This window comes from Rattus norvegicus, chromosome X (assembly GCF_021556685.1).
Source record: "Rattus norvegicus strain SHRSP/BbbUtx chromosome X, alternate assembly SHRSP_T2T, whole genome shotgun sequence".
In the NCBI taxonomy this organism is placed as follows: Eukaryota; Metazoa; Chordata; class Mammalia; order Rodentia; family Muridae; genus Rattus; species Rattus norvegicus.
This window is the reverse complement of record NC_141554.1, coordinates 41,610,209-41,633,119: the sequence shown is the minus strand read 5'-3', so window position 1 is coordinate 41,633,119 and position 22,911 is coordinate 41,610,209. Positions and strand designations below refer to the sequence as shown.

The window sequence follows — 22,911 nt, the reverse complement described above, 5'->3', positions numbered from 1 at the left end:
TGAGTGTGTACATGTGGGGGCCAAAGTCGAACACTTGGTATCTTCCTCAATCATTTCTCCATCTTATTTTCTTAAAACATCTTCGTGAGTGTGAGTGTGTGTGTGTGTGTGTATGTGTGTGTGTGTGTGTGTGTGTGTGTTAAGGACATGGGAGTTTCCATGTGTCAGGGTGCATGTGTAGAGATTAGAGAACTATGCTGTTCTCCTTCCACCTTTATATGGCTTCCAGGGGTCAAATTCAACTTGTCAGGCTCACATGGCAAGTATTTTTACTAGTTGAGCTATGTCATCATGCCTCCACTTTAATCTTTTGAGATAGTGTCTCTCTAGCTCCCAGCACTGAGATTACAGGTACCAATCACGACACCAAACTTTTTACATAGGTCCTAGGAATCCAAACTCAGCCCCCATCCCATGCTTGCTTAGTAAATACTTTATCAACTGAGCCATCTCCTTATCCCCAAAATAAAAATTTAAAGTCATGAACTAGTTACCTAAAAGGAAACTTCCTTAACTCTGATCTAGTACAACTATTTAATGAAATAGGTGAAACAGTTGAACACAATATAAATAAAACCATGTCCAAATCACCCTTTCCAGAAGAAAAGTAAAAATCAGCAATAAAATGTACAATCAAGTTGCAAATGTATATATTAATTCAAATTTCTCTTAGAAAAGACAGAGTCAGGCAGATCAAAGTGTGGTTTTGGTTTTTGTAAACATGTCCAGGACAATTCCATTCAGAATAGATGTCTGTCTGGGTTTTAGAATGAACACTGGACCCAGAGGCAGCTACTGAAAACTAATGACTAATAGTAAAATAATATTCACAGACAGTTGCCATGGCAGCCGGCGCATTTTTGCACAAAATAGAACCCATTGCATTTTAGCAGGCGTTAGCAGAGGAAACCTGCTAGCCTGAAGACAATCTTTAACTGAGTTTTTTGCTTTTAATCTCTTCACTGATCTTGGTTGTATTGTTGTACATAGCCTTCGGACTATACTCTAATTGTATTTTTTAATTCCAAATATTTTAAGTCACTAATAAAATACACCTGATTTGAGTTTGAAAACACCTACCTGTACCACTTTTGAAATCTTTCCATTGGACAATGGAGCACAGCTTAGCAGCAGTTTTGAGTGTGTGCACAGTTGAATTCTTGTAGACTTGTGAGTAGTAAGTATTGATGTGGTAGAGGGACAAGCACATTTCACTGTTTGCTTGTTGATGTTGCCCTTTAAGTCATGCACTATGGAAGGAGGGAGTAGCCAATTTTTCTTGTATCATAAACGTACATGGTCCCAGGGGAGTGACCTTAGGAATTAGGGGTAACTCAAGACAAGTGAGAAAGGAGGTGACAAAGTATTTTGGGCTGATCTATTTCTAGAATGACTGTTTATATAAAATATCATCTCACTGAATGTGACTGTAGATTTTGAACATTATAGATAGCTAGTCTCTAGAGGAATATGCCACGGAGTACTTTCTCACACAGGCTCTTTCCTATCAATCACTCTGTCTCCTGCCCCTGTCCCCATCAACCTTCTCTTTGCACTTCATCTTTAAGGTAAAGGAACACGGTCCTACTTACTATAAGAATCAATTATTATCCTAATTTAGGAAAGGCATATAAGCCATTATCTTTCGTTAACATCTTAGAACTCAAATTAGTCCTTTGGATTAATTAATGGTCTTCAAAACTTTCTTCAGATAGGCTATATCTTAGGCTTAAAGAAACAACAACAACAACAACAAAACCGTGTAGTTTTCCTCCTAATACATGTCCACACATGATCACAATAGCTCATCTACTGACAGCAAGACACACACATTCTGGACACAATGAGAATGGCCACTTACAGTAGGATAATGCTTTAGTTCACAGCAGTTCTCAAATACAGCAAGGTCAATGTGCAGAACTAATGTGAAAATGGCGTATGCCAACAGTCTACGCCCTTTTAAAGAAACTGTTTCGGAAGCCTTCAGACCTCTGATTGGTCAGAAAGATGTCATATCATCTCCCCCAGCTGTGAGGGACATGGGAAATCAAACTGTTTTAGTGGAACAGTACAAAATCAAAATTGAGCTGTGTAACGCAGAAGTTTAACATAGCTTACGGACTTTAAACAATTATTTAGTTTTCTCTTCTGTAAACCAATCATAATAGTTTTCCCCCTTAGGGCTGTTGGGTGGATTAAAGTAGTTAATATGTCCTCTGACCTCTGCCTTGTTGTGGTTTGTCCTGAAGTTATCTGTATTTTTATGCTAATTCCACTGCCCCAAGGACAGCTGCCTAGTCACATACTCAGGACTCAGGTGACTTCACCAGAACCACCTCCCCATTGAATTTGTAAAATACAGGTGAGAGGCAGGTACAGGATAGAAGGAGGCCTGTCATCAGAGGAGAAGAAAGGATGGGCAGGAGAGAAGTTTGAAGGAAGAGGAGGAGACTAGGAGAGAGAGGAGGAAAGAGGAGACAGAGAGAGGGGAGAAGCCATGGCAGGTGATGTTAAGATTCTGCTCTGTGTATTTACAGGTTGTTATCAATGTTCTTAAGGGATGGATGGTACCGGGCTTTGTATGTTCAAGTGGGCAATTATATCTTATCAATTGGGTCAAAGATTATTGTGTTGTGTGTTCTTTAATGTGTCATGTGATGGAGTGTGGGGCGACTAGTCTGGGCTGCCTCGGAGTTGGGATGTGTTTCTGCCAAGATATCTAGCAGATACCTTGGGACACCATAGTGCGGACCCAGCGAGGTAAAAGACGACATACTTTTTTATTTTTATATTTTTTACAACAACACTGCCTCCTCTTAATAAATAATGTTTTCAAAAAAGGAAATGAATACAATTTATCTAGGGTTGGGTTTTCCACTGTGACAGTTCTGTCACCAAGGCCAGGTAAGTATTTCTTGTAAAGAGCTCTTCTGTGCTTTGTAGGATATTAAACAGCACCCTAGCCCCTCATCCACTAGAGCATTCCTCTCCCAATCATGACAGACAGAAAGAACCCAGGCATTGTGCAATATGTCTTCTAAGACATCTCCCCCCACCCCCAGGGCATTTTGAATTGTCACAACCACATGGTGAGGGTGGGTGCTGGAGGCATTTAGTAACTAGAGGCCAGGAAGGTTGCAAAACACATTCATGCTATCATACACAGGGGCATAACTGTGACAGGGTTGCCTCATCCAATCCACAGGGCTAGGTGGGAAAACAGTAATCTAAAGAAAGAAGTGTATGAGAGCAAAGGCAAGAGCAGGTGGTCCCTGTAGTTCTCTTTCGATTGCTTTCCAGTTTGTTTGTTTGTTTGTTTTTCACCAGATTTGGAAGGAGATGAAGTGATGTAGGGAGAAGAAACTGAACTGTCTTGTAAGAGACAGTCTTAATTAGAGTTCTATTGCTATGAAGAGACACCTTGACCAAGGCAACTCCTCCAAAGGAAGAATTTAATTGGGTGCTTAGTTTCACGATCATGTCAGGAAGCAGACAGGCATGGCATAATCCACAGGCAGCAAGCAGAGAGAAGGAGTCACTGGCCTGATGTGGGCTTCTGAAACCTCAAAGCCTACCTCGAGTAATGAATGTCTCCAATAAGGCCACACCCAATTCTTTTCAAACAGTTCATCAGCTAGGGACATTCTCACACAAACCACCACAGGGAGATAGAGAACAAGTGCCAAATGTGGTCACCCTTCTACAAGGGGCATGTAGTAATGAGTTTAATAAAAAAAAAAAAAAAAAAAAAAAACACTGAGCATGGGTGTATGATGTCCTTGGGCCAGAAACAGAGCATTGAGTTGAATTGAAGACATTCTGCTTTTGGCCACAAGTACAAAGAAGTAGCCCAGTGTGATGGTACACACCTCTAATCTCAACATTCTGGGGGCAGATGCAAGTGTATCAATGTAAGTTCCAGGCTAGTTTGCTCTTCAGGTCAAGCTTCAAGACAGCCACAACTTCACAGGAAGACCCTATTTCAAAAAATAAAAGAGTTGGGGATTTAGCTCAGCGGTAGAGCACTTGCCTAGCAAGCCAAGGCCCTGGGTTCGGTCCCCAGCTCCGAAAAAAAAAAAAAAAAAAGAAAAATAAAAACAGCCAGGCATGGTGGTACATACCATAATCCCAGTACTCAGAGTCAGAGTCAGGTGATCTCTGAATTGAATGCAACCTGGTCTACACAGCAAGTTTCAGGAGGCCAGCCAGGTTACATAGAGAAAACCAGTCTCAAAACACTAATGAAGAACCTGTCCCACAGCCCTCTGTACCCAAATACCGTGGGGCAGAGACCTGGACTCTCAGTTCAGACAATCCTGAGAGCTCAAGGGAGACCACAACTTCTGCTCACACTCCTGGCCCAAGAGGAACCTCTGGGCACAGTAACCTAGGAACAGTCAAGGGCAGGACCCTTCCAGTTTCTGCCTGAGCCCTGAGCTGAAAGCCAGTTGGCAGGAGCACTAACACACCTGAAAGCAGAGGTAAGACCAACTCTTCTGCTCCAAGTGACCAGCCTGGAGACTTTAGGACACACAAACCCAGGAGCAACTCTTTGTTCCCAGATCAGGCTGAAAGAAAACAGATCTATAGGAGTGCTGACACACAGGCTTACAGGAGGGTTAAGCCACTGTCAGAGACAGCAAGACAAGCTAACACCAGAGACAACCTGATGGCGAGAGGCAAGCACAAAACCTAAGCAACAGAAACCAAGATTACTTGGCATCATCAGAGGCCAGTTCTCCCATCAAAGCAAATACTGGATATCCCAACACACCAGAAAAGCAAGATTTGGATTTAAAATCACATCTCATGATGATGATAGAGGACTTTAAGAAGAACAGAAATAACTCCTTTAAAGAAATACAGGACAACACAGATAAACAAGCAGAAGCTCTTAAAGAAGAAACACAAAAATTCCTTAAAGAATTACAGGATAACACAACCCAACTAAACAGGTGAAGGAATTAAACAAAACCATCGAGGATTTAAAAATAGAAATAGAAACAATAAAGAAATCACAAAGGGAGACAACCCTGGACATAGAAAACCTAGGAAAGAGACCAGGAGTCATAGATGCAAGCATTACAAACAGAATACAAGAAACAGAAGAGAGAATCACAGGGGCAGAAGATACCGTAGAAAATATCGAAACAACTGTTATGGATAATGTAAAACACAAAAAGCTGCTAACCCAAATCATCAAGGAAATCCAGGAAACAATGAGAAGATCAAACCTAAGGATAATAGGTATAGAAGACAGTGAAGACTCCCAACTTAAAAGGCCAGTAAATATCTTCCACAAAATTATAGAAGAAAACTTCCCTAACCTAAAGAAAGAAATGCCAATAAACATACAAGAAGCCTACGGAACTCCAAATAGATTGGACCAGAAAAGAAATTCCTCCCGTCACATAATAGTCAAAACTCCAAACGCACAAAACAAAGAAAGAATACTAAAAGCAGTAAGGGGAAAATATCAACCAACATGTGAAGGCAGACCTATCAGAATCACACCAGACTTCTCATCAGAGACTATGAAAGCCAGAAGATCCTGGGCAGATGTCATGCAGACCCTAAGAGAACACAAATACCAGCCCAGGCTACTGTATCCAGCAAAACTCTCAATTAACATAGATGGAGAAACCAAGATATTCCATGACAAAACCAAATTTACACAATATCTTTCTACAAATCCACCGCTACAAAGGATAATAAATGGTAAAGCCCAACACAAGGAGGTAAGCTACACCCTAGAAAATGAAAGAAAGTAATCTCCTTGCAATAAAACCAAAAGAAGAGAGAAACACAAACATAATTCCACCTCTAACAACAAAAGAAAACAGGAAACAACAATCACTATTCCTTAATATCTCTTAACATCAATGGACTCGATTCCCCAATAAAAAGATATAGACTAACAGACTGGATACAGAAAGAGGACCCAGAATTTTGATGCATACAGAAAATGCACCTCAGTGAAAAAGACAGACACTATCTCAGAGTAAAAGGCTGGAAAATTTTTTCAAAGAAAATGGCCCCAAGAAACAAGCTGGAGTAGCCATTTTAATATAGAATAAAATCAACTTTCAACCAAAAGTTGTCAAAAAAGATAAGGAAGGACACTTGGTACTCATCAAAGGAGAAATCCACCAAGTTGAGCTCTCAAGCCTGAACATCTATGGTCCAAATGCAAGGGCACCTACATTCATAAAAGAAAACTTACTAAAGCTCAAAGCACACATTGCACCTCACACGATAATAGTGGGAGATTTCAACATCCCACTCTCATCAATGGACAGATCATGGAAACAGAAACTAAACCAAGACATAGAGAAACTAACAGAAGTTATGAACCAAATGGATTTACCAGATATTTATAGAACACGTCATCTTAAAACAAAAGAATATAACTTTGTCTCAGCACCTAATGGTACCTTCTTCTAAATTGACCATATAATCGGTCACAAAACAGGCCTCCACAGATAGAAGAAGACTGAAATAATCCCATGCATACTAATGGATCACCATGAACTAAGGTTGGTCTTCATTAACAACAAAAACCACTGAAAGCCCACATATACATGGAAGTTGAACAATGCTCTATTCAATGATAACTTGGTCAAGAAAGAAATAAAGAAAGAAATTAAAGACTTTTTAGAATTTAATAAAGATGAAGATACAACATTCCCAAACTTATGGGACACAATGAAAGCTGTGCTAAGAGAAAAACTCATAGCTGAGTGCCTGCAGAAAGAAACCAGTGAGAGCATACATTAGCAGCTTGACAGCACACCTAAAAACTCTAAAACAAAAAGAAGCAAATACAACCAAGGGGGAGTAGAAGGCAGGAAATAATCAAACTCAGGGCTGAAATCAAACAAGTAGAAACAAAAAGGACCATACAAAGAATCAATAAAACCAAGAGCTGGTTCTTTGAGAAAATCAACAAGATAGATAAACCCTTAGCCAGACTAACCAGAGCACACAGAGAATATAACCAAATGAATAAAATCAGAAATGAAAAGGGAGACATAACAACAGAATCTGAGGAAATTCAAAAACATTATCAGATCCTACTACAAAAGTCTATATTCAACAAAACTGGAAAATCTGGATGAAGTGGACAAGTTTCTAGACAGATACCAGGTACCGAAGTTAAATCAGGATCAGATTATAAGATTAACCATCTAAACAGTCCCATAACTCCTAAAGAAACAGAAGCAGTTATTAAAAGTCTCCCAACCTAAAAATAAGCCCAGGACCAGATGGGTTCAGTGCAGAATTCTATCAGACCTTCATAGGAGACCTCATACCAATACTATGCAAACTATTCCACAAAATTGAAAAAGACAGAGCGCTACCGAATTCCTTCTATGAAGCCACAGTTACTCTTATACCTAAACCACACAAAGACCCAACAAAGAAAGAGAACTTCAGACCAATTGACCTTATGAATATGGATTCCATATTCATATTAAAAAAGTTCTTACAAATCGAATCCAAGAACACATCAAAATGGTCATCCATCATGATCAAGTAGACTTCATCCCAGGGATGTAGGGATGGTTTAATATATGGAAAAACATCAATGTAATCCACTATATTAACAAACTGAAAGATAAAAACCACATGATCATCTAATTAGAAGCCGAGAAAGCATTTGAGAAAATTCAACACCCCTTCATGGTAAAAGCCTTGGAAAATCAGGAATTCAAGGCCCATAACTAAACATATTAAAAGCAATAAACAGCAAACCAGTAGCCAACATCAAATCAAATGGAGAGAAACTTGAAGCAATCACACTAAAATCACTCTCTCCCTACTTATTCAATATAGTACTCAATGTCCTAGCCAGAGCAATCAGACAACAAAAGGAGATCAAAGGGATACAAATGGGAAAGGAAGAAGTCAAAATATCACTATTTGCAGATGATATGATAGTATACTTAAGTGACCGCAAAAGATCCACCAGAGAACTACTAAAGCTGATAAACAACTTCAGCAAAGTGGTTGGGTATAAAATTAACTCAAATAAATCAGTAGCCTTCCTCTACACAAAGAATAAACAGACTGAGAAAGAATTTAGGGAAATGACAACCTTCACAATAGTCACAAATAACATAAAATACCTCGGTGTAACTCTAACCAAGCAAGTGAAAAATCTGTATCACAGGAATTTCAAGTCTCAGAAGAAAGAAATTGAAGAAGACCTCAGAAGATGGAAAGACCTCCTATGCTCATGGATTGGCAGGATTAATATAGTAAAAATAGCCGTTTTGCCAAAAGCGATCTACAGATTCAATGCAATCCCCATTAAAATTTCAACTCAATTCTTCATAGAATTAGAAAGAGCAAATTGCAAATTCATTTGGAAAAACAAAAAACCCAGGATAGCTAAAACTATCCTCAACAATAAAAGGACTTCCGGGGTAATCACCATCCCTGACCTTAAGCAGTATTACAGAGCAATAGTGATAAAAAAAACTGCATGGTATTGGTACAGAGACAGACAGATAGACCAGTGGATTGAATTGAAGACCCAGAAATGAACCCACACACCTATGGTCACTTGATCTTTGACAAAGGAGCTAAAACCGTCTAGTGGAAAAAAGATAGCATTTTCAACAAATGGTGCTAGTCGAACTGGTGGTCTGCATGTAGAAGAATGCAAATAGACCCATTCTTATCTCCTTGTAAAAGTAGATCAAGGACCTCCACATCAAACCAGATACACTCAAACTAATAGAAGAAAAAGTGGGGAGGAGCCTCCATCACATGGGCACTGAGGAAAATTTCCTGAACAAAACACCAATGGCTTATGCTTTAAGATCAAGAATCGACAAATGGGATCTCATAAAACTGCAAAGCTTCTGTAAGCAAAGGATACTGTCACTAGGACAAAATGGCAACCAACAGATTGGGAAAAGATCTTTATCAATCCTACATCTCATAGAGGGTTAATACCCAAAATATACAAAGAACTCAAGAAGTTAGACTCCAGAGAGCCAATTAACCCAACTAAAAATGGGGTACAGAGCTAAACAAAATATTCTCAGCTGAGGAATATCGAATGGCTGAGAAGTACCTAAAGAAATGTTCAACATCCTTAGTCATAAGGGAAATGCAAATCAAAACAAGCCTGAGATTCCACCTCACACTAGTTAGAATAGCTAAGATCAAACTCAGGTGACAACAGATGCTGGCGAGGATGTGGAGAAAGAGGAACTCTCCTCCATTGTTGGTGCGATTGCAGACTGGTACAACCATTCTGGAAATCAGTATGGAGGTTCCTCAGAAAATTGGACATTGAACTGCCTGAGGACTCAGCTATACCTCTCTTGGGCATATACCCAAAAGATGCCCCAACATATAAAAAAGACACGTGCTCTACTATGTTCATAGCAGCCTTATTTATAATAGCCAGAAGCTGGAAAGAACCCAGATGCCCTTCAACAGAGGAATGGATACAGAAAATGTGGTACATCTACACAATGGAATATTACTCAGCTACCAAAAACAATGACTTCATGAAATTCTTAGGCAAATGGATTGAACTAGAAAATATCCTGAGGATCATCCAGACTTCAGCAGCCTGACTGCCTTCTTGTCGCTTACACCGTAGCTCCAGATTCACCAGATCTCAGAATGGACCCCAAACTGCTCCTGCTCCACCGGCGGCTCCTGCACCTGCTCCAGCTCCTGTGGCTGCAAGAACTGCAAATGCACCTCCTGCAAGAAGAGCTGCTGCTCCTGCTGCCCTGTGGGCTGCTCCAAATGTGCCCAGGGCTGTGTCTGTAAAGGTGCCTCGGGCAAGTGCACGTGCTGTGCCTGAAGTGATGAACAGTGCTGCTACCCTCAGGTGTAAATATTTCCGGACCAACTCAGAGTCTTGCCGTACAGCTCCACCCAGTTTACTAAACCCTGTTTTCTACCAAATATGTGAATAATAAAAGCCTGTTTGATTCTAAAAAGAAAGAAAGAAAGAAAGAAAGAAAGAAAGAAAGAAAGAAAGAAAGAAAGAAAGAAAGAAAAAGAAAAAGAAAATATCCTGAGTGAGGTAACCCAGTCACAGAAAAACACACATGGTATGCATTCAGTGATAAGTGGATATTAGCCCCAAAGCTCAAATTATCCAAGATACAATCTACAGACCACATGAAGCTCAAGAAGAAGGACAACCAAAGTGTGGATGCTTCAGTCTTTCCTAGAAAGGGGAGCAAAAATATTCATAGGAGGGGATGTGGAGACAAAGTGTGGAGCAGAGACTGAAAGAAAGGCCATTCAGAGTCTGCCCCACCTAGGGATCCAGTCCATACATACACAGCCACCAAAACTAGACAATATTGATGAAGCCAAAAGTACATGATGACAGAAGTCTGCTATAGCTGTCTCCTGAGAAGCTCAGCTAGAGCGAGACAAATACAGAGATGAATGCTAGCAGCAAACCATTATACTGAAAATGGGGTCCCTGTTGGAGGAGTTAGGGAAAGGACTGAAGGAGCTGAAGGGTCATGCAACCTCATAAGAATAATAATGCCAACCAATCAGAGCTCCCAGGGACTAAACCACTACCCAAAGACTACACATGGACAGACCCATGGCTCCAGCTGCATATGTAGCAGAGGATAGCCTTGTTGGGCACCAATGGAAGGATAAGTCCTTGGTCCTATGAAGGCTGGAACCCCCAGTGTAAGAGAATGTCAGGGTGGGGCAGCAGGAAGGAGGGGTGTGGAACATCCTTATAGAAGATGGGAAGAGGGATAGGATAGGGGGCTTATGGCCCAGAAACTGGGAAAGAGAATAACATTTGAAATGTAAATAAAAAATATCCAAAACAAAAATAAAAACACTAATGAAAACACACACACACACACACACACACACACACACACACACACACACACACACACACACACACCTGGAAGCAATGAATCAGACAAGAAGTGATAAAAATGGCTACAGATTCTGAGCTGAATCAGAAGGCACTGGGCAATTAGAAGGTACTGTGTAGAAAGATAGACTTAAAGGCCATTGGGCTTCAGCGTGTTACAGAAGGTAGTTTCTAAGAGTGATTTGAACATGATGAGCTAGAAGATGGCCTCCTAGAAGAGGTAACGTAACCTCTGCCATCCTGCAGCAGTGATTTGCTTCTGCAAGTAAATTCTTAGTTCTTACCAAGGACAGGGTGAAGTAGACTGCAAAGGCAATCAGAAAAGGCTTCCTAACTAGGGCTAGGGTTCATTAAATGAAATTGCTTTCTATCAGTAAAGCCAAAGACTGCAAAAGCAACCGAAAGCATCTGAGTAATCAGGGAACTCAAAACCTCTAAGATGATTTCTGGTCTTCTGCATTAATTTATCTATATATATTTTCCTATTGTTGTTCAGATGCTTGTGGGTATTCATGGGGATGTCAAGCCTTCAGGCCTTACACATTTAAATGAGCAAACAGAAACTCCAGGTAAAGCTATCACTATTGGAGATCCATCAAGTTGAAAGTCATCAGCAATTGTTTCTAGCATGCCACCCAGTTCCTACTTTTGAGAATGTTTTAAAATGTCAAAAGATGAAAATATGTGTATCCACTTCCCTACTTTCGAACAGAGAAAATAGCCAAGAGGCCTAGCCACTATTAGAGAACAGTATGTACCCTTTACGGACATGATCCCTGAACAGTGTCATAAGCATCAGCAGCGTGAGTGCCAGCCCAATTCTAACACTCATCAGCTGCAAGGTCATGGGCAGGGTACATTGACTCCTCTGCGTTAATTCCTTCAACTTAAAAATGTCAACAAGAAGATACCCATCTTGAGGTCCTTGGACAGAGAGATAGTTCTAAAAGAAAAGCTAGTCAATTCGAGAAATCAAAATAAGTATGAACTGTTAGATGTTTGCCCTTGAAGAATCTATGATTATGATCATCAGTGTATTTCTTCTTAGTGAATAAATCATCAGACAAATAATGAAAAGACAAAAAAAATAGAGCTAGTGATGTATGGCTACCTTACAGTGTTACTATCCAGGAATGAATGTGAGGGTAAGCTACCCTATATTTTGTAATAATTGGTCTAATCATTGTGACCATGTTTTGAGATGGACTGGGAGATTCTTCCCTTCTGGTTAGAATGGAGAAAAGGAAGAGAAATCTTTTCCCAAAGGCAGACATCTCAGTTGCATGCATTACTGGGGCCCTAGCTTCATTTCTATATGAAGTGTAAATGTAGGAACTTGGCTAAAATTTAAACTTGGGAAATGACCCTTTTAGCCAAAGGCAGAGTTAGAAATCTGTAAGGAAAGCCAAGCATTCCCTAGAGACAAAAGACAAAACACAAGTGGTACGTATAATTTTAGGGCCAATTCTTGACCATTTTATTTTGAATTAATAGGCGGTTTGGAAATAGGTGAGTTAAAGCGAGTAGGAAACATAGCCTTTGTGAATTCATTCTTACTGATGGCTGGCTATTTCATAGCTAACAAACTAGGCAGCGTATTCCAAAGGCCTCTCAAAAATGTATCAAGGAAAAGGCAGGCTAGAGCTGAGGTTGGTAGTGCAATTGGTACAATGCTTGCCTATCATACATAAAGCCCTGGGCTTCATCCCCTACCTTATAAAACTGGGCATGGTGGCATTTCCCTGGAATCATAGAATTCAGAAGGTAGAGGCAGGAATATTTGAAGTCATCCTTGCTACATAGCCAGTTTGAAGGCAGTCTAGACTACATGAGATCTGCTCTTATAAATCAACAATGAAAATTTTCAGATAATATCACTAACTGTAAGCTTGTCTTTAAGTAGCTCTATAAAGAAACAAAAAATAGCAACTGCCTTCATTTTTTTTTATGGACCTAACATTTAGACTCAGAGTAAAGACAGAGAAAGATGTTTAGTCCACCCCTTATATTGTGTAAAGAAGATGGGAGTTAGCATGTTGGACAGAATAGCTGGAATGCACAGCTGGTGAATAGCCATAAAGGGACTAAAATTCCATTTACTTCCACATTTCTGTTCATTCCACCCCATCCCCATCCTTTCTCCTTCATCCATTTCTTCCTTTGGCATTATCAGAAAAAGTGGTTGATGGATGGATGTTATTTCTAACCAGTATCATATCTCCATCATTCTGCCAGTCTCAGAGGAAGATACCAGGAAAAAGGACAACCACCACCCTTAGGTCACCTTTACTAGGGTGGTTAAAGACAGCCCCAAATGGTTTTTAGTATGTTTTCAAGTTTGACGGTGGTGAACAGTCCCAGAATAGTGATAAAAATCCACCCAGAAGCCCCAGAGAAGGCAAAATAACACAATTTAAAAAAAAAAAAAAAGAAACCCACTTGAGAGCTTTTGGTGATGGAGCGTCCCACAACCTTACCTTCCTTGAAGCAGGGTCAGACAGCTGGGTGTAAGGCTCTGTGGCCACCATTTGAATTCTTCATAACCTAACACACACAGGACAATCACTCTCATTTTGCACCAGGCCTCTCAAGTTAAGTGATACAGCTGGTGCTATTTCCTCTATGACAACCAGGAAGAGTTGGAGTCAGGAAGAGGGACCTGAGCCTGGGCTCAAAATTCAGCTTTGAATTCCGCGCCTCTGAGAAGGGGCGGAGCCACGGCAGAGGGCAGGGTTTCCTGCGGAGACGCTGAGTTTGGTTGCACCCTCTCAAAAGGGTTACTAATCACAGCAGTAGCCGTGGTGGTTCCATAGTGTAGCGGTTATCACGTCTGCTTTACACGCAGAAGGTCCTGGGTTCGAGCCCCAGTGGGACCATAGCTGCAAAGTCAGCTGACACTTTTGCAGACGCTAGATAAATACGGAACACTTATTTTTCTACCTACATTTTTTTTCCCCTAACATCTTTATATCTCAGAAGCGAAACCACAGTCACCTCGTCTCCGCCCAGGTCTCAGCCGCTATCCAGATCCCCCAGAGTGAAAGCTGGGCGAGTCAGAGCCTTAGCCGCTGTCTACCCCACCTCAAGAAGCTCTACCACACTTCATCAGGAGCGCCCCGCAGCAGCCCTTTCTCCTGAGCCAGGACAAGTTGACGCCCAGATCTTCCCAGGAAAATAACATCAACTAGGCACAGTTTAACTGCAGCTGCTGTTTTAAAAAGTTGATTATGATTAAAGATTTAAAACGCATCTTTAATACCTTATTCAACTCTAAAATACAGAACAAGAGCAAAAGCATAGTTCTTTTCCTTTTGGTGTAGCTGGACGGTTACTGAAGGAAGGATTTATATACAGTTTAGAATGTATGTCAGACTTTTAAATGTATTAATTAAATGCAGTATTTGACAATTTCATACTTGTATATAATACATCAATGATTACTCTCACTCACTACTCATGTCAGGTTTTACAAACCTATCCAGTACGTGCTGATTGATGACTAAATGTTATTCTAACTCGTTTTTTGTTTGTTTGTTTGTTGTTTTTTGGTTCCCATTATTATAGTTTCCTTTCAGGGAAGAAAATTTGAGGGGAGAGGGGACGTAAAGAGATGTTTTAATGTTTCACAGAAGAATGAGTAGAAGGTTTTAGGGGTCCTTGGGGCCAGGGGTGAGATGGTGGTAACAGAACCAACTGGGAAATGAGAAACTTTAGATTTTTTTTTCTTGGTTTAATCCCTCCATGCCCCACCCCAGTTTTGCTTATGCCGTATATAAATATACATCTTTTGTAACTAAAACAAACAAAATGTGATTTTCCTGTTAATAATCAATTTACTCTTTTTTTCTCCATCTTTATTAACTTGGGTACTTCTTATTTACATTTCAATTGTTATTCCCTTTCCCGGTTTCCGGGCCAACATCCCCCTAGCCCCTCCCCCTCCCCTTCTCTATGGGTGTTCCTCTCTCCATCCTCCCCCCATTACCGCCCTCCCCCCAACAATCACGTTCACTGGGGGTTCAGTCTTGGCACGACCAAATTTATTCTTTTTAAAACTTCAACCAGCCAAATGCACAGTTAGGTACTGTAAGCATATTCATGTTGCTGTGGACAGATTTCCAGAATTTTTTCCTTGCAAAACTTAAACTACATCCATTGACCTTGTTCCTCCCATCAACCTTATTTTTAATGACCAGATAATAATGATAGCCGAGTACGCCAGACATTGACATAAGTACTTTTTTTTTTAATGATGGGAATGAAATGAGAGACACACATGTACACTGAAAGCAAGTCTTTCCATCTTGAGGTTAGTTACACCTCCAGACTTACTATGTGTTTTGTAGTATCATGCCACTTCAATCTCAACAGAATCCTGTGAAGTAGACATGATCATTCTTTTACAGTCAGAAAAGTTGCCTTGAGTGTGCACCAATGCAAGTGGTGTGTTTCTTCCCTGATGAACTCGGGTATCTTCTCCCTTAGCCAGCTTCCTAACTTGGACCATTCTAATTGTTTCCTTGTCATTATCATAGCTAAACTGAACACTGCACATCCTTACATGCAAATGAGCCGCCACTAGCAAAGTTAATGTTTTCTAGAGCAAGCATCAGATGTCAAGATGACAAGTTCTTCTGGGAGAGAACATTCTATGACATTTCCCTACAAATCGAGGATGGGTTTATTCTGCAGGAAACTGTTCAAGGTCACTCCCTAGAAAATGATGTCGGAGAATTAGGGACCCACATCTTCCAACTCTAGTTGCTATTACCTTGCATTACTTGCCTTACAGTTGAAGATGGAGTAGCATCAGTGCCTTCTTTGCTAAAGCAACCTATGTCAACAATATCTCCTGAGACTTCTTGTTGAGGCAGGGGATGGTGTGGGTTAATTTGACGGGGGCTGAGTGACAGACCTAAGACCTAAATGGAATAAGATGCTTAGTGAGGCCAGTGGCTCAAGTTAATCACCTGCTCCAAGGCCAGCTTTCTACTTCATTTAGGGAGTGCTGTGACCAAGGACAAGGAGAAAATGCCACACAAGATTGAAGGCTTCTTCTTATTGCTTCTCTTTGGCTATGAAGGTACGTGCTATTCTGCTATTGACATTTGTTAATATATTTGATAATGTGATTTTAATAAAGAGAATAGATGATAAAGAGAAATACAACCTGAATAATAAAAACTGTGTGAGGACAACATGTCAATTGGTTCACAGGTTATTAATTTAAAAGGTCATCTTTGTGTGGCTATGTTTGTCACTGTCTTGCTACTGGCTTCCTGGTTTCCTGAGGAACCTTCTAAAGTTCAAATGTGTTGAAACCCCAACAGAAAGCAGGGCGGGCCTCAGAATTTGTGTCAAACTGTAAATTGCAGCAATTAAATGAGAAGTCATGTTTCATGGAAATTTTAGGAGGCAAAGTTTGAGCAATTGTAGAATTTATTATTCTGAACCTGACTATTACTGAGGGTTAAGGATGAAGCTATTAATAGCTGTGCTGGGACAAGTGTAAACGAGGACTGTCCCAGGCAAATCAGGACAAAGGGTCACCCTAGTTTAAATATGGATTAGCATAAGGCCAAGTACCACTGCAGTCTAATAGAAGTCTAATAGAATAATCCAAAGAAAGCCAATAAACTCTAAAGACTCAATATACTCCATCACTTTTTAACTTCTAAATGTGGCCCTGGTAGTCATGATATGCTTAAATGAGGACAGATTAAAGCAAAATCTCTAAAATGTCAATCAAATAAACTTTAAATCTCTTTCGATCTTAGACAATACACTTTCATGCCTCTCTTACCTCTCAAGTGCCCATCAATTCAGAATTCCTTTTAAAGTTCTTACTTTCAAATAGTAAATATTGGTTGAAGGGTTGGGGATGGGGCTCAGTGATACAGTTCCCTGCCCAGCCTTCATGAGTCCCTGAGTTCAATCCCCAGAAGCAGTATAAGACAAACAAATAAAAATCTTACTTTATCTTTACCTGGCATAACTATACATACCTGCAGTCCTAGTACTGGGAAAATTAAAGCAAATTAAAGGTCATGAGTTCAATGCCAACGTCAGCTACTTAAGTTTGAGGCCAGCTTGAGCTATCTGAGACCCTGTCCCAATAATAGGAGGGGGTCTAGGCTAGGTTGAGCTATACAGTAAGTCCCTGTCAGGAAGGGAGGGAAAAGGGAAGGAAGGAAGAAAAGAAGGAAGGAAAGAAGGAAGGAAGGAAGGAAGGAAGGAAGGAAGGAAGGAAGGAAGGAAGGAAATTGGTTGAAGTCTTCTGGGTGATAGTATATGTTTAGAGTGTTACAGGGAAAAGGAGGCCCCTCTGTGTGTGTGTGTGTGTGTGTGTGTGTGTGTGTGTGTGTGTGTGTGTGTATGTATATATATGTAGATGTGTAGTATATGTATATATGTATGTGTTTGTGTATGTATATATATGTATATATATATGTATGTATATGAACCAGTAGTCTTGTGTCTTTTATTATCTAGTAGTATTTCTAGTGTTTGGAAAGACTTGTGGCTGGAGAGATAGCTTAGCAGTTAAGACCACTGACTATTCTTTCGGAGGTCAATTCCAGGCAACCATATGGTGGCTTTCAATCATCTGTAATGGAATCTGATGCCCTCTCTGGTGTATCTGAAGAGAGCTATAGTGGAAAGACTTGTGAAAATAAAATCTCAAGGTCATACTACAAACTAAAAAAAAAAAAAAAAAAAACCCAGGGTTTTTTCCTTAGTTTTTATTATTTTCTTTTGTTGTTGTTGTTGTTATTATTTCAAGACACTGTATCCCACACTGAAGCCCAGGCTAGCCTTCAATATACCATGTAGTTCAGGCTGGATTTGACCTCATAGCAGTCAGATTATTTATACCTAAGATTTCAATCACACCCAATTTCTGAGATATGATTTAAGGATGGCTGCTAACACCCCGCCTTTGCCCTTCGCAATTACATGTCAGGAATTTGTGTTTGTTGTTGTTGTTGTTGTTTTGTTTTGTTTTGTTTTGTTTTTTAATTGTCAGGCCTGGAAATGGAGCCCAGTGCCGAGTGCCTGCTAAACAATGGCTCTACCCCTGAGATATATATCCAACTTCTCCCAGGTCTTTCTCAGGTTTTCTGATGTTTTCTATTTATGTTGCTTCTTTTGGTTCCTTGTTCTTTTCTCACAAAAAGATCTAAGCAAAGCCTTTGATCCAGATACCTTTGGTTCTCAGACAGGTTCACAGTGCTCACACTTCCCCTTTCACATGGTTGATGTTGATATTCATTTGTTCACACTACTCTGTTCTTTCAAGACCCCTTGTCTGGGGTTTGGAGAGACAGCTTAGTCTGTAAAGTGCTTACAGCTTACACATGTTGACTTGAGTTCGAGCCCCAAAACTTTCCTTTTTTAAAAACAAAAGAACAAAACAAATGACAACAAAAACAGGCATGACAGTCAAAGAGGTAGTTTAGCAGTTAATAGCGCTTGGTAGAGGACCTAAACTTGGTCCCTCAGGCTCTAGAACTCCAGTTCCAGGGCCTCAGAGAGCCTCTTGTAACCCCTCATGCACTAGACATGGTCCATATGCATGCAGGCAAAACACTCATAAACAAAAAATGAAAAATAAAAGTCTAAAAAAGTCAAACATAGTGAAGCATGCTTATAACCCTAGTGCTAGGGAGGCAAATGTCTGGACCTTGGTGGCCAGCCAGCCAGTCATCTAGCCTAGCCTACTAGGTGAGCTCCAGGCCAATGAGAGACCCTGCCTTAAAAGAGGGTAGAAAGAAAAGACAAAATGGATGGCTCCTGAGGAATGGTACCCATGATTGTCCTCTGGCCTCCATGTGCAACACAAACCTATGTCTGGATGTTTTCAACAGGGTAAACATTAGAACTTTTTTTTTTTTTTTGGTTCTTTTTTTCGGAGCTGGGGACCGAACCCAGGGCCTCGCTGAGCTAAATCCCCAACTCCCAAAACATTAGAACTTGACACTCGCAATCAGACTAGATCTTCTCATCTAGTAAAGCTTCTCTTTGATCCTCCCATCTGTCTTATTTTTCTATTGGTAACTTGGAGAAGAAAAAGTTCATTGAGGGTTTACCATTATAGATGGTGAGGCAAGAACTTGGTAGCAGGCAAGCAGGCATGATGTTGGGAGCTTATATCTTGAGACACAGTCACAAAGCTGAGAGATAGCTAAGTGGGCCTGGTGTGAGCTTTTGAAACCTCAAAGCCTGACCCAGTGACATGCCTCCTTCAATAAGGCCACAGCTTCTAACCCTTTCCAAACATTTCCACCAACTGTGAACCAAGAATTCGAGTATATGGGCCTATGGGGGCCATTCTCTTTCAAATCAGTACACTGTCTGATGGGCAGAAGTTCTCTAAACCTCTACTAATGTACGTGTGTGTGTGTGTGTGTGTGTGTGTGGGTCTGTGTCTGTGTGTGTCTGTGTGTGTCCCTCACCATACTTAGAAGAAAACAAGCCATGCAAAACTGGATAGGGTGACTCAGAAAGTTCCTGTATACTCCATCCTGAGCAAACTTGGATATGGTGCGAAACAGAAGACAGTTATAGGACATAAAGGCTGTGCTCTATCAGTTTCTAGTCCAGATGGAGACATAAACCAATACACATGGGAAAGATACATTCCACTGGACAGTGGGAGCCCATGCACTAAGGTTCTTTGGCTCATTTATTCTGTGTTGTTTCTACTCTATGTTGTTGCTTGGACGACAGCAGTTTTTTATTATTGTGAAGTAAGATCAGTAGATGAGCTTTGTTTCTACCCTGGATGGGGGTTCATTTGGAAACACACATGTGACCATACTAAGACAACCACTGATGGCATAGAATTAAGTTGGGGCCCTGTTTATTTTCCACTGTGCATTGTGGCCCTGTGCATATGCCATTCATGATGATTAACAATCACCCATCCTATTAAAATGTGTTAGTCCATATTTTTTGGTTTTTTTGTGTAAAGGTGGAGGGAGGTGTCCAGTCTCATCTTCCAGGTAACTTGTGGATATAAAAGCCACCAGGTATTCCATTTTTGTCTTATTTTTGTAAAAAGCTACTGGTTTTTTAAAGACTTATTTTATTTTTAATTATGTGTCTGGGGGAACAGTATGTACATCCTCATGCAGGTGCTTGTGGAGGTCTGTGTAGACAGCAGATCACCTGAAGCTGGAGTTTCAGGCAGTTTTATGCCACTGGACATCGGTGCTGAGAATAGAGTCCCCTGCAAAAGCAATATATTTTATTAACCTGTGAGCCATCTCTCCAGCCAAAAGCAACTTTTAAAAGACGTGATTTATGTGCCATTTAATTCATCCACTTAGAGGGTATAACTCAGTTTTTTTTTAAAATATGCTTACAGATTTGCGGCACATATGATCCAATTTTAGAACCTTTTCAGCACTACACATATTAAATACTTACTCCCTATTCTTCCCAACCCCCAGCCCCAGTTCCCTTTCTGTCATCTATAGATTTGCCTCTTCTAGACTTTACACTGAAATGCTATTACACAACATGTGGTCTTTTGTCTTTTGCTTGCCATGTGTCTGTGAGGTTCATCTGTGTTGAGCATGAAAGGATAACAGATTTACCCATGAATATGCCTGTCGCCTAAAATAGCAACACTTTCACACTAAAAGCAATTTCCTTCTTTCTTCTTCCTGAGAGGGACATTATTGCAGCCTTCTGGTTTTCTCCTGCTTCTTTATTCGTGTTTCTCAAGTAGATTAAGGGACTGGTTACTTTTTTTTTTTTTTTTTTAGAAAAAATCATTCATAGTTCTTATACTTTCCTCCCCTGCTTGGTCAGTTTCTAAGTGAGTGAATACTGTATTTTGGGAAACCCAATAAGAAAGGCCAAAATATTCTAAAATAATCTCATCTCTGTATCTCTAAGGTACACGTTTCCTCTTGGGCTTGCAAGTTTTATACAGAGAAATAAGCATGCTTCCATTGACTCTCCCCTCCCCCCTCAGCCCCCTGTAGTAACAAGGGCCTCCCCAGTGGCTCAACCATTTGAATAAAAAGGACTCAAGAGCCCATTTTGCACAAATCTAAGATCAGCAAGTGGCAACATCACCTGTGCCCGGAGCACAGGAATGACCTGAGTAGGCAGAAAAAGATGCATCTACATATGATGGAAATAATTAATGATTTCCGCCCCCTTTCTCACTTTCCAACAATATTATATTCTGGTGTGATATGTTGTAGACAAAAAAAGCTTTATGCTTTTATTCCCCAGTTGTTTTGGTGATTAAATCATTTGGGGGGAACTGCAACAGTGACTTTCATTCGCTGCTCCCTTGGTGACAGCGTTTTTTTCTGTAAAACGCCTGCTGTTCCCTCTTTCTCTGCTCATTTACATGGGAATCTGGCACCTTAGAATCCCAGGCTGCCTGCAGTCAAATGTTTGCTAGAGCGGGGAACAAGTGGGTGGGGGAACTGGTGGGTGGGGGAACCTGCAAGAAATCAGTACCAAATTTAATAGGAATAAGCTCCTACACCATGCCTGCCTAGTGGGTCCCACCCTTCCCCTTCCAGGAATAAGGAAGGTTGCAGAAGTCCCTGATAGCCATTTGCTAAGCCTCTTGTGAACTGTGGGTTGGCTCACCCGAACTTTAGCAGATGCTCGTCAGTGGCAGATTTGGGCTTTGATCCTCTCTTTTATCTCTCCACAAAAGTCTTGGCAACTCGACGTTTATGCAACCAGTAGGTCCTCTGGGGCTGAGGGCCAGGAAACCAGTAGGTGGGGGAATCTGCAAGAAATCAGCCCCACATTTAATGAATCATAGGAATTAGCTCTTACTCCATTCCGGCCTAGTGGCTACGTCCTTTAGTTCATTGTCTCTCAGGTATCCCAGCTTGTCTTGAGAGTTGGAGGTGAAGCATAGGACCTCCTGATTAACAATCCCCAAGTCAGAGAAGCGCTAACCTTATGAATTCTCCAGGACTATAGTTCAGTGATCTCTTATAGCTTAGGCTAGCTGGAAGCTAGTTCTGAACTCGCTGTGAAGCAGAGGCTGACCCTGAATTTCTCGGTTCTCCTGCCTTCATCTCCCAAGTGCGTGGATTTCAAGAATGTATGTCACGGTGTCTAGTTCCTGTGGTACTGGGGATCAAAGCTGAGGCTTTGTGCATGTTAAGACAAGCACTCTACCAACTGAGCTATAGCCCTAGCGCTGACCCTGACTCAGAAGACTAGAACGGAGGAAGGAAAAAGGAAGGAAGAAAAGAGAGAAGGAAGGAGGGAGGGGGGAGGGAAGGAAGGAAGGAAGGAAGGAAGGAAGGAAGGAAGGAAGGAAGGAAGGAATTATATTAAGGAAGGAAGATGTTGAGAACAAGGGCTGAGGCCAATGGGCGAGTTGGGAATTAAGAAAGTCCTTTTCGGGGTTGGGGATTTAGCTCAGTGGTAGAGCGCTTGCCTAGGAAGCACAAGGCCCTGGGTTCGGTCCCCAGCTCCGAAAAAAAAAAAAAAGAAAGTCCTTTTTATGCAAAGGGGATGTGGGCAAAGAGAAGTTGGCAGGTAAGTAGAGGGATTTGAGACAAAGAAAAAAGAAAAAAAATCTGTGGACCAGGGCATGGCAATAGAGCAAATGTTCATAAAGAGATGTGGGCAGGAGGCAAACCATGGTCTCGATGTGACTCATCATAGAGATAAGGAAATGTCCTGAGGGGCACCCATCTGAGGGACTTTGAGCAAATGGGTTTCATTTCTCTGCATTGGCAGATAGAGGATCGATGTGGACAGCTATCTTTAGCAGTGAGGCATGGTGGGGAGTGCTAAGAGCAGGCAGGGTCTGTGGAGTGGAGAGGAGAAGCCCCTCCTTCTTATTACCGTGTTGTTTTACTTTTGATTATCTTCATTGTAGTTTAGTGTTCTAGTTTGTGAATTTATCACTATGTATCTCTCCCCTTGAGGGCCACACTAGCACTCCCAGTTGAAGAGTCGGCATTACAAGGTCCTCTTCCATGAATATTGTAGGACACCTTTTTATTTTGGGAAAAATACAT

At 40.9% G+C, this 22,911-nt stretch overlaps 3 protein-coding genes, 1 non-coding gene and 1 pseudogene across 6 annotated transcripts in view; 3 read left to right on the top strand and 2 right to left on the bottom strand.

Moving 5' to 3' along the window:
* Ppef1 (protein phosphatase with EF-hand domain 1) overlaps window positions 1-13,592 on the bottom strand; it is a 153,317-nt gene extending 139,725 nt beyond the window's left edge. For both annotated transcript variants that reach the window (XM_087600180.1, XM_087600181.1), the window contains exon 1: window positions 13,369-13,592. The gene's annotated coding sequence lies outside the window, so the exon portion shown is untranslated. The remainder of the gene's footprint in view (window positions 1-13,368) is intronic.
* Window positions 1,932-9,832, top strand: Mt1f (metallothionein 1F; annotated as a pseudogene).
* Window positions 13,593-13,694: 102 nt separating the features above from the next.
* On the top strand, window positions 13,695-13,767 carry Trnav-uac (transfer RNA valine (anticodon UAC)). Its single transcript has one exon. It is a non-coding gene; the product is annotated as a tRNA-Val (tRNA).
* A 2,067-nt stretch (window positions 13,768-15,834) lies between these two features.
* Window positions 15,835-22,911, top strand: part of Rs1 (retinoschisin 1) — a 29,752-nt gene continuing 22,675 nt past the window's right edge. The window contains 1 exon segment of the mRNA NM_001104643.3: window positions 15,835-15,974. Within this exon segment, the coding sequence (NP_001098113.1) occupies window positions 15,923-15,974 (52 nt within the window). The 5' untranslated portion in view covers window positions 15,835-15,922.
* Cdkl5 (cyclin-dependent kinase-like 5) overlaps window positions 19,960-22,911 on the bottom strand; it is a 223,980-nt gene continuing 221,028 nt past the window's right edge. For both annotated transcript variants that reach the window (XM_087598823.1, XM_087598824.1), the window contains exons 19-20: window positions 21,512-21,656; window positions 19,960-20,123 (exon numbers count right to left, since the gene is read on the bottom strand). In XM_087598823.1, coding sequence (XP_087454949.1) covers window positions 21,565-21,656 — 92 coding nt within the window. In that variant the 3' untranslated portion in view covers window positions 19,960-20,123; window positions 21,512-21,564. The remainder of the gene's footprint in view (window positions 20,124-21,511; window positions 21,657-22,911) is intronic.